Source organism: Mercenaria mercenaria, chromosome 5, assembly GCF_021730395.1.
Source record: "Mercenaria mercenaria strain notata chromosome 5, MADL_Memer_1, whole genome shotgun sequence".
In the NCBI taxonomy this organism is placed as follows: Eukaryota; Metazoa; Mollusca; class Bivalvia; order Venerida; family Veneridae; genus Mercenaria; species Mercenaria mercenaria.
This window is the reverse complement of record NC_069365.1, coordinates 10,583,345-10,600,462: the sequence shown is the minus strand read 5'-3', so window position 1 is coordinate 10,600,462 and position 17,118 is coordinate 10,583,345. Positions and strand designations below refer to the sequence as shown.

Sequence of the window (17,118 nt, the reverse complement as noted above, 5' to 3'; positions counted from 1 at the left end):
AATAAAACTAACTTCTATTTAAGCATGTTTTGACGACTTGAAATATAACATATTTTTTGTTCTATCCAATGCATTCCGTATAATGTGGCAAAACTATGTATGCTTAATTCCGTATAACCATATGCGATGTTTTCATTTTTTCCTATATTTGTAAGAAAGACATATAAACGTACTAAGTATATTATCTCCGCTTATATATATTCAGAATATTATAAACTGTATTTAATAAACTTACTTTTAGTCTCGCAAAACTGACTTTGGCTTCTCCATATGCTCTCAATGAAAAGGGAATGAGCGCAACAATGATCCTCAAAAAGTTCATTGTACCTATAACAGCGAATGCCTACAACAAGAAACAGTAGGAGAAACAATTTACCACATTAATGATAATAAATACATGTATATATGCTCAAAAATGCTAAATAGAATGCATGACACAGTATGCAGATTACCTTATAAGAACAGAAAAATACCAGGGTCTACTTGGAAGAAAAACATTAAACTGACTTACCTATGATGCAGTGAGATAACTCGCGACAGCAGCGTAAATTGTTATTGTAATTACATACTGTTGACTTACCATAGAAGTCGTGAAATTACTCCCGGCAGCAGTGTAATAATACACAGGTAACTTACCGTTGACGTCGTGAGATATTCCAGGCCAAAGTGTATATTTTTGTGTTTGTTATAAATAGATGACTAACCTCTGATTTTGTGAGAATAAGCCCGGCAGTGGTGTAATGATATACAGGTGACTTACCGTTGACGCCGTGAGATTATTGCCGACAGAAGTGTAAATTATTATTGCAATTACAATTGTATATAGTGTAACTTACCGTTGACGTCGTGAGATTATTGCCGGCAGAAGTGTAAATTATTATTGCAATTACATTGTATATAGTGTAACTTACCGTTGACGCCTCGAGGTTATTGCCGGTAGAAGTGTATATTGTTATTGCAATTACATTGTATATAGTGTAACTTACCGTTGACGCCGTGAGATTATTGCCGACAGAAGTGTAAATTGTTATTGCAATTACATTGTATGTAGTGTAACTTACCGGTGACGCCTTGAGATTATTGCCGGCAGAAGTGTAAATTGTTATTGCAATTACATTGTATATAGTGTAACTTACCGTTGACGCCGTGAGGTTATTGCCGGCAGAAGTGTGAATTGTTATTGCAATTACATTGTATATAGTGTAACTTACCGTTGACGCCGTGAGATTATTGCCGGCAGAAGTGTAAACTGTTATTGCAATTACATTGTATATAGTGTAACTTACCGTTGACGCCGTGACGTTATTGCCGGCAGAAGTGTATATTATTACTGCAATTACATTGTATATAGTGTTATTTACCGTTGACGCCGTGAGGTTATTCCCGGCAGCAGTATATATTGTTATTGTTATAACTGACGCTATTGTCGGTGTGACAGGAATGATTGATCCAATAACGGCATTCAACAAGGCTGAGTACAGCATGTATTTCTGCTCAGACTTGCGAACATCTGAAATCGGAACGCAGAGTTCTTAAAAGAGTTTTATCTTTCCTCTGTGGTATATTGGTTAAGACCGCAGGAAAAGTTTAAATACTGTGGCGACCGGGGTTTGATTCCCGACTCGGGCATTTCTTGATTTGGCATTTTAAAGATAATTTACAAAACAAAAATGTTCTTATATTCATAATTTGACCAACTTTCAGTTTCAAAGTAAAGGTTTTAGCCGGCGACGCGATGATAGCATCAACGAATAGCTTTTTTCGCGTATAATCTTTGAAAGAAACATGATAGCAGTATCAATTCTCCTATGCTGAAATTTTATAATTTTATAGATACCTCTAGAAGCAACACTGAATGGCTTAATTATCATGCCTATATTTGAATGATTTTGACAAATACCAGGAAAGCATCATTGAATTGCTTCTCCCATGCAAACATATTAATGCATTTTAATGACCAAACAGAAACCTATATTATCATAACTGAATAGGTTCTCCGCTGCGATAGCATCCTTGAATGACTTCTTAAATGCCTAAATTTCAATGAACTGATAGATATCTATGATGAAGCATTCATTGTCTTCACCTTAACATAATTGGTTTGTGACATCGATCTTAGTGTCCTTTTCCCGGCACAAATGGTTAGGATTTGACAGATTTTGATGAATGCATCATTTAAAGAATTCCTTATGCCTACATTTTAATGCTTTGGAAGATATTATATCAGCAGCGTAGAACGACTTCTCACGTGCATATATTCATATGATTTGACAAATACCTATGACAGTATCATTGAATGGCTGCTCCCATGCCAACATTTTAATGATTTGAAGGATATTACAACAGCATTGTAGAACAACTCCTCACATAAATGTATTCAAATGATTTGATAGATACCTATGATAGCATCATTGAATGGCTTCTCCCAGGCATACATTTTAATGAACTTCATGCTATTCAAAATTTCTCCCATCCTTCTTACTCTCAAATCTGTGTATTGTGCACATTGTTTTCGCAAAGTCGAGATGAATTTTGTCAGGAGTGTCTGAAAGCAAAAACAATGACTTGATTAATAAACGTTGATACTATATAACAATGTATTGACAAAATGTGTAGTAACATTGAACTGAGGTGATGACTGCAAAGCAAAGCAGGTCAGAAATTTTCTTATGATGAAACAAATATTTCAAGACTTTTCGTCGGTAAAATTTACAATGTGGTTTGATATATGGCAGATGATTTAGACAGTTCTATAAGTATAATGATGTTTTTTATTTCGAATGCGTTTTATGTCTGTGAGTCAAGACGACAACGATTAGAAAAGATTTACTTGTTCTGATTGAATGATCCATATAATTTAAAATGTATGATAAATATGATTTTTATGAAAATAATAACCAGAAGACTTTCGTAATAAAGCAAGGATTGTATTCACAAATGTCACATTTTCTGCTTGCTGTAAACTAATTAGACGTTGCCAGACTATTATAGTACATTTGTATATACTGCCATATATAATACTGCACATCCGTGCATTTCTTCTCAGGGTAATAATGTGTTTGATTGGAGAATATCATGTTTCTTATGTCTACACTTGAAGCATGTACGTGTTGTACTTTAGTGATACACACCATAGAAAACAAGATACTTCTGTCATTTTGTCCCTAATGTAAACGAAACATTTCTGAGGAGGAGTCAAAGCGTATGGTACCAAACTCCGTACACTACCGGATGCTATGCTGGTGAAGTGGAAATATTGACATGGTTTAGCAACTATATTTTTCAATTGGAGACAAACACAATTTGACAAAACGAGATATACAGGAAAAAAATGTCAGAGGGTAAATGGAAATTACCTGCCCAAAATAACAAACAACAAAAGTTCCAATTGAGACGAAACACCAGTAGCCGATCAAAGTGTAGCAATACACGGTGCCAATAATAAGGTAGATTGGTACAGAAATCAGGAACGTTACAGCCCACGTAGCCATGTATACACGGTAAGAATCAACGCTGAATATATTTATTATCTGCGGAGAATACAAAGGAAAAGAAGGCTGTAAATCAAACCTTGTTTCATTGTAGTAAAATTCACAATAAAAAGTTTAGAAACGTTGCTGCATTTATAGTATGCTATATTATTACAAGTGCATAAAAACTACACTGCGCATTTTTTTGCCATAACAATCACATAATTATTTCTTTTATTGAAAGTTATATTTAATTCTATCTATACATCGTGTACGTTTTAGTCTCTATCTTACTTCAAAAGCATTCTGAAAAGAAACGTTAACTCTATGAAAGTTATTTTATTGTCCCTTATAGAAAGATAAATTAATCATGCGCATGAACCTCAGAGTTCGTTTTTCCTTTGACCACTCTCAATTTAAGCAGCTTATCGTACATGATTCCCATAAACCCTGACCGGAACCTCGTTCCTAGAATACAAAATTGACAAACTTATCATTCCTTTATTACATAGATAATTTAAACGCATTCCTTTAGCATTTCACAAAATATCGTGTTTTTTCTATCTTTTCTTTTTTCTCTTAGAACAGTAACACTTAGCGACAAGAATAGAAGTAGGAAGAGTTTTATATAATCACATCTTGGATTAAACAGCCTTTCACACAAAGTTATTGGGGCTTAAACTTATAAAGTTATTACCAGTCTGGGCACTGAATATCATAAGTGTAGAAAATGAAATAGCTCTAATCATTTCACAACCAAGCATTGCCGCTGTCAACCCCAAGCCGAATGCTATATTGTCTTCCGTTGACTCCAGGTATCCAACTACTTGATTTACGAGGAAAGCCTGCAATCAGAATAGATCCCCATATAAGCAATTAACAACTCTGCAAAAGAGAAGGCAAACAAAACTGGAAGAACAAATCTTTTAGATCCTGTTTGAGGCAGCCATTGTTAAGCATAAGTCGTAGCAAACGCAGTCGCAAGGGTCTTAGTCGTTCCCTCAGTCGTACACGTAACATCGTATTTCTCGTCTTTAACATAGCAATTATTGAAGTTGTAGAAGAAAGAAGGAAAAATTCTCAAATTATTCGTAGCTTTTGAAGCCGCGTACATAAGTCTAAATCTAGTCATGGTATTTCTTACAGGGATAGTTATAATAGTGATAATGATGATAACCTACTGAAGACGTAAATGTGGCCAGAGCGTTTAGAGTAAGAATACTCAATGTTATCAAAGTTCTCGTGCGAATAAATTGTATCCACACATTTATAAAGGACGCCTTTTTCTCTCCACGTTTCTCTATCTCTTCGTTCCAAAGTCGAACCATTCTGTAAAAGAAAATAGTGTTATCATTACCATAACTTGAAAATATTGTAAAGAGGACAATACAAATATTAAAAAAAGGAAACTTTAAAATAGTTCTCAAAGGATTTTTAGCTAAATGACGTCGAAACATGCCCTTACAGATAAACTGTATTGTATTATAAATGTCATCAGCATGCTACCACTTTGCTATAAAAACTCTGTTGGTTGACAGCTGACGCAGTGATTTCCATAAGGAAGTTCACAAATGATAGAATTTATTTCCAAAAATAATAGGATGCCGGTCCATAGTTTGTGCTGTATGACTGGTCTATACTCTAGCCATGTGGGTCAAAAGTCTGATGTCATGTAACAAAACGCACAACCGGTCAATAGTCTAAACTATTAACCCTTACTTCTGACTGACCTGTAAGCCATTCGATTAGTAAATGACACAGTTGAATAATAAGTTAATTTTCGATATTCAGTTATTGTATTCTGGGATACCTTTCTGTGTTAGCAGCAACGCCTTCCTGATCTGAACATTCCCAAATATCGCCTTCAGCTACAGGCTGCGATCGATTCCGAAACATTTTCCAGACCAGGGGAGATAACCATGTGACAAACAGGTAGGAAAAGAATCCTACTTTATTGATAGGCAGTTTACCGTCTCTACAATATGAAAATCATATTTTTGTTGAAATGGGGTTCTCTTATATATACACTAGTTTGAAAGGTGGGAAAACGCCATTTGTATCTACACTTAAAGCCTTGCTCCGCTGCTATTCAAATTCTTTTGTGTGTATGCAACCCATGAATACAATAGGTAACAGTTAACGGCCATGTGCCACACTTTAGCATGCAAAACCACAGGTATTTCATATAGAATTTTATATAAAATAGACTCTATTATGACAGGCGTCACTGTTCAGAGTCAGGATTTCCATGCTTTATCAGTGACAATTCAAGGTTAAAAGGTAGGACGGGAGCAGGGCTTTAAACAGATTTATGAATATTAATTATTGAAATTAAAACTGTTGTCTTTGTTTATAGCAGCAAATAAAAGTGCATCGTTGATAAGCAATTAGGAAGCGAAAGCGGTAATCTTTCCAGGCAGGTTATTTTTTCTGTTTTGAATCAGATGGTTGTCTTTAGTAAAGCTTCGACTATTTCTCTACACTAAAATGTACCGGGAATATCTTTCTATCAAACATTTAATGATGACATTAACATGCTGTACTAACAAATGTCCAATAAGTTTCAAGCGACTATTATTTCTAATAAAGAGAATCAGGTGCTCCACTTAAACGGACGTCAAACTACATTTTAGTCATCAGACTGAGCATAAATACAGAAAAATATACATGTTTCTGTTTTGTTTTCTTTTAAGGTTTAGGAGGATGTAAAAACATATTATACAATTATTGCCTTTTAGTGAGATCGATAAGCGGATTTATCGACCTGATAAAAGCGGTATGCGCCCTCGGTCGATATCGCTTTTATCAGGTCGATAAATCCATTTACTACATACTCGTTTCTATTCCCCGTTAAGTTACACTGGTACCGGAAACGTCAATATTTTTCCATACACTTACGCCTGAATTTCATATCGGGTGCGTGACGTAATTCAGTGTGTGTTGTTGCACTATTTTTTCTATTTAGTTCAGAATTGTCAATCCTATTCAGGCTATTGAACATATTTATGATATTTACATAATATTTATACGTGTATATGCGTATGTAATAAAAAGGTTATTATCTTTGCATCGGGAAATATGCACTCGTTCATCAGCGAAAATATTGCGCTCCTTAAGTCGCGCAATATTCCCGCTGAAGAACTCGTGCATATTTCCCGATACAAAGCTTATAACTTATAAATATCGACCGAACCTAAAAGGCAACAATTGTTTTATTATTAAATCCAGTCTACTTATAAGTATAAAAATTAAATACAAATATCTGTAGCCTTTGGTAATTTTTCGTAGTAAATTGTGTATGACGTCGCATTGTCTTGACGTTAAACCATTGTTGTTTACCGTGATGATACTGTTATACTTAGGTGGACTATAAAATATTTTATCAGGTGGGGATGATAACTATTTTTAACATTTTACAACTTCATGATGAAATGAGCCACGACATGAGAAAACCAACGTAGTGTATTTGCGATTAGCATGGATCCAGACCAACATGCGCATCCGCGCAGTCTGGTCAGGATCAATGCTGTTCGCTAACGTTTTCTCTAATTGCAATAGACCTGAAAGCGAACAGCATGGATCCTGACCAGACTGTGCGGATGCTGGTTTTCACATGGCGTAGCTCAAATTATGATGGTATACGACGTGCCTGATTGCGATATGTACGTCTGGTTTACTTAATAAGTAGGACGATATTCCCTTCCAAACTCTACGGCGTGATCTTGCATATATTAGAACAAGATATAAGATTGACACTAACATTATTAAAATAATATTATTTTATCACGACTGTAATCAACACTGGCATGCTTTGGTCAATACATATACGACAAAGTATTGTCATATAATAAAACAGAGGTTTACTCACTTTGAGGACGGTCTAAAAGGTTTAAGAGTCTGCAATGCCACGGAATATTTTCTTTTCATAGGTTTGTCCACACCGTATCCAGACATATCCAAACCCACTGCTGGTAGCTCAGCAAATCGAACTCTGAAATGATATTTCATGCTACTTTAGCATGTTAGAAGAGTAATTGTCTGGCTAAAGCTGAAAAGTTCTTTTTTTTTGTAAACACACGTACATTTTTATACAGTATATCATTTGGTAGCAGACTAAATTCAGAATAAATGCTAAAGCGATGTGTTATAGTGATTTCTCATAAAGTAAAATGATAATACTGTGGTTCGTATATTTGAGTTTTGTTCAGAGGGCGAATTATGTGTATTTCGCGGTTTCGCAAACATCTACTGGTAAAATAAGATCCCGAATAGAAACTGACTTGAGAGCTTCTATTATTCTTGTATCTGAATTTAAAACTCCTACCTGACTTTACTTTTGTCTTCATCTTGTTGCTGACTGTTGACGGAAACATCGAGTACAATGTTTGAGTAACCTGTCAGTGACACTCGTCTGTCGGTCTCTGACTCCGGGATCACCAGGCTCCCCGCGGAACTCCGCCTCCTTGCTAATCTTGAACTTGACATTGATTTTCTGTAATTGGAGAAAGATTTGTTCAACAAAATATACCATTTTACAAATAATCAAAAGACTCGCTATAAAAAATGATAGGTTTGGATACTTATGAATATAATGTTATAGTGGAAGATATTCAATGAATTTCAGCATAATTTTGCTTAAACATAAATGAGTGTAAGGAAAAGAATATACAAAATGAAGAAACACTTACCGTAACTTTCTGTAGCTGTTTTATTGAACATTAATGAATTTGATCCAGTATGTGATGAAATTTTATTTAAATACAACGTTAATCACCAGGTCACATCTATTCTTAGTGAGTGATGCGGCACGTTTATTAAACTATCCCACATATTTATACAACTTCATGTATACGCATTCATTAACTCGCAGATATTGTCTGATCGCAGGATAAATGACTCTGAATTCGATTTTTCTGTACTTGAAAATGACCATCATTTCACAATATGTCCTAGAAACTGCACGTAAGTGGTGAAACATCCCGGTTTCATTCTTTCCAACTCGGCAGTCCGTTTCGAATAGCAGTTGTGTGTACGCATCATCTCATAAACGTATCTCTGTAATTAAAGCCAAGTTCAGTAGAACGTTATATAAGTTAACTATCAAATTACAGACGTATGAATTAAGAAATAATTTATAGCAAGAGTGTTTTAACACTATTAACTTATGCACGATGGGTGGTTATACGCCGGGCGTAATAATTTCACGAAGGCACAGCCCTCGTGAAATATTTGTACGACGTATTACCGCCCAAGTGTATAAATAGTGTTAAAACACGATTTTGCTATCCATTATTTCGATTATAAAATGCCATTAATCTAAAACTGTAGATAAAATATAGTAGCGCTCTTTCTTGGTCGCAACAAAAACATTGACGTCACCGCACGTTAACGTGACGTCATTCTAGCTAAGTGTGATTTAAGGATGACTACCCATAATAGGCCTCAATATCACCAAAAGCATACATACAACTTGATAATGCAAGCTTTGAAAATGTCAAACGATAGAAATAAGGTGCATATTGACAAGTTAAATAGTGACAGAAGTTCTCAAAAAAATCCTTTAGATTACCTCCCCTGATAATTTTGGTTTTTCATGAGTTATCTCCCCTGAAAACTAGAAAAAGATAATTTTCTCCTTTTCCCTACGGGGAATTTTAGATTTCTTTTTGAAATTTGGATCAGAATCATATAATGCAGCTTTCTACCTTAAAATTTTCTCGAAACTAAAGTTCAGATTCTCATAATCAAAGAAATTATATATTTTCCATAGACATCAATGTTAACTTCAATACGATTATCTCCCCCCAAAATGATAAAATTTGAAAAATCTCTCGGTGAAACGTTTTTAATTTTGAATGTCTTTAAAGTGACCAAATTTCATTTGAATATTACCATCCAGTTACAAGATATGAAATATAGCTATTACACCATGTTATCCTTAACAGAGACATGCATATTAGAATGTATATATAAATGCAAATTATTGTGTTTTAATGAAGATCTTGTTTTCATTTATTACAAGCTAAAGGCTGTCATGATAGCATATACCTAGCAAGTTCTAAGCGACACCTAATTTTTACACATATAAATGATATCATGCACATGAGTGTCTTATTATATTTAATTTATTGAATGAGTAGGCCTAAAACAAAATAATAAAATCATCAGCAAAGCTTCCAATTTTATTCAACAAGTTTAATAAATTCGCTATTGAAAAGAGACCACTCATGGTAATAGTCTGTTTAATGCATTCTTGTTTGTTTGTTTTTTTTTCTGCTGAGACATAAAGATTTATTCTTTCTTAACCTATTTTATATAGAGATTTTACCAACGAGATACTTAATCCGACGTCATTGCACTTGTAACATACATATAAATAGATAATATGATAAGGTTAAAACACATGTAGTTATCAATCAAAGTTTTGTTTTGCGCATACAAAAATGACAACAACAACAACAACAACAACAAAAATAACATAAAAATAACAGTTAAATGTTCAAAGATAAGTTTTCTTTAATGCATTGTTTGTATGAAATTTTATTAATAATGTGTACCAATAACGGCAACAATCTCTGCATAGCTTCCTACGATAGTTATTCTCTCAATTAACTGGAATGGTGGCAACTTCTTGTACATAATGGTTCTGTCAGTCCACCTGCTTACTAACCTGTCTACAATTTAACATCGGAAGAGGAGCACTGAATACATTCCAGTTCACATCCATTCATGTATCTATACAGTAATTAGTATAAAAAAACACTACAAAAATTCTCGTGTCGTATTTTAACACGACCGTCTTAGAACTTGCGTCTGGACTGGACAAGTCCTCAGTAAATATTCTGTGTTTCAGCTGAGTGTCGTCTTCGCCAAGGAAGCCTCCTAGTTGTTCTTTCCAGTAACTTCCTAGTTATCTATCAGCGATAGGTCCATTCCATCATAGGAGAGTGATCTTACAAACCAGGATGTAAGACGAGTTCTTCCAGCCTCGGAAAAAACACACGGGAAAATCCTATCTGTCATGCAAGAGATGAACTGTTGACACGTGTGATATGTTGTTCGGACCTAAAGATTACACTTTTCTGACATACATTAATTAAAAAAGAACAGGCAAGCCTTTCTTTTGTATGGCGTAGTTGAATCGAGCGTGGTGATGGGACTGACAGACTGATGTTATCAATTGCCTTATGTCAATACACTAGATCTTTTGGTCACATGTAAAAATTTAGTACATTCCACATGCAAGCACGTAACATTGAATTTACGACCATGCCTTATTGAAGTAAAACACTAGCAATACACAGCAATAAATATTTATCGCTAAGTCAATTCTGCCAAAACGTTACTACAGCTTGAACACCATGGCATTTCTTTATCGTGCCATAATACACATGTGAATGTACCATATGGAGAATAATAACATATTGGACTAGACAACTGACCATCGCCTCAAAGTTAGCATAGTGTACAAGTAAATATTCGTTCTGTAATGCCTCCTTGTGATTTATTTCTTTAAGTACAGTCATAACCATGCCTTGCGAAAAGATACTGGCAAAAGTCATTTCGTTCAATTCGTTGCCAAATTCATTCAGTCTTACAGCTAAAGACTGTATAGTTTCCGCCCGCCGTTCTCGGCCAATTGATGTGACTTTACCAGCTTTCACAGCCATCCCCAGCTTTTATTATATTTGACTGGCTTATCGTAGTAGGTTGTTCCTTGAAAATTATCCGATAATCAATATTGGTTTCCCTATTAGTATTACTTTGAGCAATAGATTATATAGGAAATTTATTTTTAATGATTAATTTCAAATATGTCTTTTGGTTTGTGAATATTTTACCAGATATGACAATAAACTTCAATTTCTTTTCTTCAATTTAATGTGAAAATATTTATTCTAACTGAACATCTTCTTGCTTCCAATTTTGTTTTAAAAGTATCACCGTCGCTTATATTGAACATATAGTGCAAAACAGTAAACTGTTCAATTTCTTTTACTTTAGAGGCAAATAAATCATATTTTCCAAAGCATGACAATTTATTATCACATATGTAGGTATTCTTGACTTTATAAACACTACAATAATATAATTTTAAGTGTAATAGGGTAAAGGCTTCTTGCTTCCATTTTACTTCAAAATGTATCAAGAAATAAAAAAAAACCTGTGGATTTCTTAAAGTTCTGATGTAACTTAAACCTTGTTAATTTACGGAACTGCATTTACCAATAACTGACGTACGATTCAATATAGTCTTTTGAAATAATAACGTTCATAATTGTCTAATTAGTAAAAAAAAATTGAAAAATTGAAAAGAACAAAATAGAACAGAGCTTTGATTTTTCACCAAACTGTTTATGAGAACAATACGAATCAACATAAATTACATAATTTCCGACTGAAAGCTAAATATCTTTGGAATATTGAAACATTCGACGACAGGAAAAAAATTACTTCAACGAATAATTTTCTAATGAAATAGTGTAATTTGCAAGTTAGGCGCTCATTGAACGCTGGTGAGAGGGGGGAGAGAATGTGTACATTTATTTAAACAAAAGACACAGCATGGTTTCCACGATGTGCAAAGAAAGGGTGAAATTAACAGACGCGCAATATCATGTCTATTTTAGAAATGAAATCCAAGCTTGAAAAAAAAAATGGCACGCTTTCCATGAGTTTGCACGGTAGGATTATCTCTTTAGTACGACCTACATTTTTTGTCACGGTTTTGTTCGTGGGAAGCATGAAAAACAGCCACCTTTACAGCTAAAGACTTAGTTTACACGATAAATTTTATTTTATGATTGAATTGTATAGTATGTACAAACACATATCTGAATAGCATATTTGATTTATGTATAATCAAGTAACTTAGACACTATAAATAAGTAGACAGGATGAATCAAAGCTAATTGTTTAAAAAAATGAGTTAGAATCTCTATGATACACTTGCAGCAATGCTGATCAGAAAAAAATCAGAAACTTTATTCATAATTCAATCGATTCTTTCTTTCTTTGATTTCTATGGAAAAGCTTGGATCAAGACCAGTTAATAAAACATGTGTGTGCGTGTTTTAGTAACATGTATGTTTTTTTATGTTTGTTATTGCCTGTCAAATACAGTATTGCTTAGTTTATTACTTTATTTTATCATGTTTTAAAGAGTAAACTTCTAGGCATGAAAGTTAAACAAAAGTACCGTTATATGGACAAGAACAGTCAGTCAAAATGGGAATACATGTATCTTCACACAAGTTTCGTTTTTCTCGAGGAAAACTATTATGTATACATGTGTTTGTGGGAAAGCTCGTTTATGAAATAATTTTCGGATTTCAATGTTTGCCGGGATTCAAAGTTTCAAAAGAAAAGAAATTTATTTAAATGTTTTCATTTTCTGTTACATGACAACACGAATTTCGCAATATCATAAGCTAACATAATGGTTTTTTACAGAAATGTTTTATATCTTTACATGAATAATACTTCTATATGAATCTATAAAACAACATGATTTATATCAAAAACTGGCTACATGTTCTGTTGCTTTCTATGGAGCAACATGCGAGCTTAATTTCCGTGTATCACCTAAAGCAAAATATTAGATCAATGCAAAATCCATGACAAAGAATTATTGATTAGGTCACGAATGACACGACTTTAGCTAATGTAAGGGAGGCAATCCATTTGAAGGGAATTGCTTTAACACGGTCAATAATTAAGGGAGAGAATTCTTGCAAAATCTCGGTAAAAGCTGACCATGAAGTTAGCAGTGACGGCGAACATCAAAGGCTGGTTTCTGCGGTCTGGCGGAGCTTGAGTGAACGAGTATAGTTTAAAGCCAAAGGACCTATGAAATTCAGTTATAGTTTTTTATGGGCGGCGGTAACCGCCAATACACTGTACTGACTGACTTGTTTATGAATGGATTGTATATTTACTAATTTTGGCGGTTACCGCCACCCATAAAAAACTATGACTGAATTTCATAGGTCCTTTGGCTTTGGCTAAGGTCACTCCTAAACTCGTTAAGAGTAACACTGGATTTTACGTGATGTGGTAGGATGTTCCACTAGGAAAGAATGAATTCATGTGATACTGTGTATGAGAGAAGGGAATATGAAATTTATTGTTCCTATCTACACAGACAAAGGAGTGATAGATTTTATACAACATAATTTGGGATGTGAAATTTCTCCTTGTTTCTAACGTTTGCCATTTAAGTACAGATAACATTTCAGTGACACTTGATCTAAAGTCATAATCGTTGAGAACATATCTGGCTGCAGCCCTCTGCACTCTTAATTTCATGTTAGATTTTTTTTGCCATGGATGCCAAACAGTTGAGCAATATTCTATAGGGAGAGGGGGCGAACATGTGTTTTATACGCAGTTTCTTTAATTTTTATATTGTTTGTTTGAACATTTCTTTTTATGTATTTAAGGGTATTGTTTGCCTTGTTTGATGCATTTTGTAAGTGTGATTTCCAGCTAAAGTCCTCACTGATGCATACTTAGCATTCTAGTAGTTTTTAATTCTTGGTTATGTAACTTATATGGAAAGGTGATGGTTTTTCTCCCATTTTTTGATATCCTAATCACTTCGCACTTATCAGGGTTAAACTCCCTGGACCAGGTCTTTTCCCACAATCCTGCTGGAGAGTCTCACAATCATGAATGGTATTAATAGTGAGGTAAACTACTGTGTCATCAGCAAAATAGTCTTACACTACTTTTTAGTGAATCTGGCAGGTCATTGATATAAGCTAGGAAAAGGCAAGGCCAAGAACAGATCCTTAGGGTACCCCTGACATTACAGGTAGAACATCTGATAGACTTTATCAAACGTTTTACTAAAATCCATTACAATGAGATCTGTCTGTTTACCAGCTTCAAGGTTATCGAAGATTTCCTGACTAAAAGCAGTTAACTAAGATTCACAGCTGTGCTTTGAGCGGAAGCCATGTTGGAAGGGATTAAGCAATTTTTATCATCTAGATGATTCATAATATTTGATACTAAAATATGTTCCATCAATTTGGATGCAATGCAAGTAATAGAGATGGGCCTGTAATTGCTGGCTTTGCTGCGTGGGCCTTTTTTGTATACTGGGTCCTCCAGTCTTGCGGAACACTGCCAGTACTAAGTGAAGACATGAAAATGTGAGTCTAATAAGGGGCAATTTGTAGGCTTGTTTCTTTTAAGAGTCTTGGTGATATTTTATCTGGACCTGAGGCCTTGTGAGGATTTAGGTCTTTAAGCAGTTTTTAAGTACCCCTTCATTTTCAATGGTCGGATATTAGACATGACATCTTGTAAGGGTTGAGTTTTCCCAGATTCAAATAATTGATAATTCAGACAAAACTTTCAGACTTAAGGGTTTAGGTTTTGAAAAAACAGACTCAAACTGTTCATTTAATTTGTTTGACAAGTATATGTTATTCCATCAGAATGCAGTGGTGCTATTCCACTGTTTTTACTTTTCTTATGTTTTACAAAAGAATGAAACTTCTTTTTTTCCTTTGTTGAATCACTGGTAAAGATAACATTTTCTAAATAATTCCAGTAAGACTCTCTTATTTACCTTTTGATTTACCTTGATGTTGATAGCCGTCTTCTGAGTTGAAACTCGTGTTGGCCCAATTTAAATCATACATTCACAATAAAAGTTTATGTTACACATGTACGACCACATTAAGGCTGGTGAAATATTTTCATAGTCTACTGAAGGGTGAATTTATTATCTTTATTTTTCCATTCTGTGTTTAGTGCACTCTTAAAGGCATTCACATTTTCTGCTACTACTGTCTGTTGGGACATATTGTTCCAATTATTTACGACTCTGTTGGAAAACCTATGTTGACTCACTAGACTGTTTACGTGATTTTTAGATAGTTTGTAACAGTGACCTCTTGTAGACGTAGATGTTGAAAACTTTATGTTAGGAATATAGGCTTTGTCATATCCATGCATTATCTTAAAAAGTTGTATAATATCAGCTCGTTCACGTCGATAATACAATGTGGGCAGGCCTAATTTCTTAAGTCTCTCTTCATATGTAAAATCCTTCATTCCGCTCACAAGTTTTGTAGCACGCCTCTGGACATTTTCAATTGAAATAATGTCTTTTTTAAATTTTGGGGTCCACACTACACTTGCGTATTCAAGATGAGGTCTGACAAAACTCTTGTACAGAGGAAGAAAAATATCAGCATCCAATGAAGTAAAGGTGTTACGGATCATCCCCAAAGACTGGTTGGCTTTTTTCACTTTTTGTGCAATATGTTCATTAAAACTGAGTTCGTCATCGAAGATTAATCCTAAATCCTTTTCTTTTTTGATATTTTCAATAGGGGTATTTCCAGAGCTATCAGGCATATAATACTGTGCGCCACTGTTATTCTTCCCTAGATGCATACACTTGCATTTCCCGGCATTAAATTTTAGTTGCCATTTATCTGACCAAGTTGATAAAGCTGATAAATCCGACTGTATACTCTGTCTATCCATGTCAGTTGATATTTCACGATACAACTTAGTGTCGTCAGCAAATGATTTTACAATATTTTCAACAACCTCAGGCAAATCATTGATGTAAATCAGAAATAATGTAGGGCCTAAAACACTGCCCTGAGGGATACCACTTTTAACTGCAGCCCAGTTAGAGTGCATATTACCGACGCGGACTTGCTGTTGACGATTGTTTAAAAAAAATTCAATCCACCTTAACACACTACCCCTAATGCCATAAGCATACAGTTTATTTAGAAGCCTCTTATGTGGAACAGTATCGAATGCCTTCGCAAAATCCAAGTATATGCAATTCAGATCACCACCCTTTTCGAGGATATCTGACCATTCCTCAATTACTTCCAATAACTGAGTAACACAAGATCTGTTTGACCTAAACCCATGTTGTTGCTTTGTAAAAAGATCAAAGGTTTCCATATGTTTCATAACTGCATCGCGAACAAACGATTCTAAAACATTACATAATATAACTGTTAAGCTTACAGGTCTGTAATTCGCACATACATGTTTATCCCCTTTCCTAAAAATTGGTGTTACCTGTGCCTTTTTCCATATATCTGGTAAAATCCCAGTCTCTAAAGAAATTGTAAAAAGCTTAGAAACTATGTCACTAATCTCAGCACTGCGTTCCTTTAAAAACAACGGGTGAATCTGATCCAAGCCTGGAGATTTATTGATTTTTAAAGCATTTAATTTCTTTCTTACAAGCGATGCATCCATGTTAATACTAATTAATGGGCCAATGAACCCCCTATCTTCAAGTTCTGGAACATTATCCAAATCTTCATCGGTAAAAACACTTGAGAAAAACGAGCTCAAAAGTTCTGCCTTCTGTCGATCAGAATTTGATAGTGATCCATCCTCAGTTCTCAAATCGCTTATACCACTATGAGTTTTTGACTGTGAACGCACGTAATTCCAAAAGGATTTACTATCAGATTTAATGTTCTTTGCAAGAAGGCGTTCAAAATTTAACTTTGATTGACGACAAATCTTTGTTGCTTGATTTCTTTTAGCAGCGTATTTTTGATGGTTTTGTTTTGTCTGACACATGCGATATTGCTTCCAAATCTTCTTTTTTGCCTAGATAGCGGTTAGTGCTTCCTTATCAACCCATGTT

At 34.5% G+C, this 17,118-nt stretch overlaps 1 protein-coding gene across 3 annotated transcripts in view; it reads right to left on the bottom strand.

Annotated features, from left to right (window-relative positions):
- Positions 1-8,597, bottom strand: part of LOC123558105 (ATP-binding cassette sub-family C member 5-like) — a 28,390-nt gene extending 19,793 nt beyond the window's left edge. For 2 of the 3 annotated variants that reach the window (XM_053542642.1, XM_053542643.1), the window contains exons 1-11: positions 8,159-8,591; positions 7,795-7,962; positions 7,339-7,461; positions 5,281-5,445; positions 4,652-4,799; positions 4,168-4,315; positions 3,853-3,938; positions 3,357-3,530; positions 2,398-2,545; positions 1,362-1,510; positions 236-343 (exon numbers count right to left, since the gene is read on the bottom strand). In XM_053542642.1, the coding sequence (XP_053398617.1) occupies positions 236-343; positions 1,362-1,510; positions 2,398-2,545; positions 3,357-3,530; positions 3,853-3,938; positions 4,168-4,315; positions 4,652-4,799; positions 5,281-5,445; positions 7,339-7,461; positions 7,795-7,955 (1,410 nt within the window). In that variant the 5' untranslated portion in view covers positions 7,956-7,962; positions 8,159-8,591. Of the gene's footprint in view, positions 1-235; positions 344-1,361; positions 1,511-2,397; positions 2,546-3,356; positions 3,531-3,852; positions 3,939-4,167; positions 4,316-4,651; positions 4,800-5,280; positions 5,446-7,338; positions 7,462-7,794; positions 7,963-8,158 lie in introns of all 3 variants that reach the window. The other variant, XR_008370877.1, reaches the window with a different exon arrangement.
- Between the last annotated feature and the right edge of the window lie 8,521 nt (positions 8,598-17,118).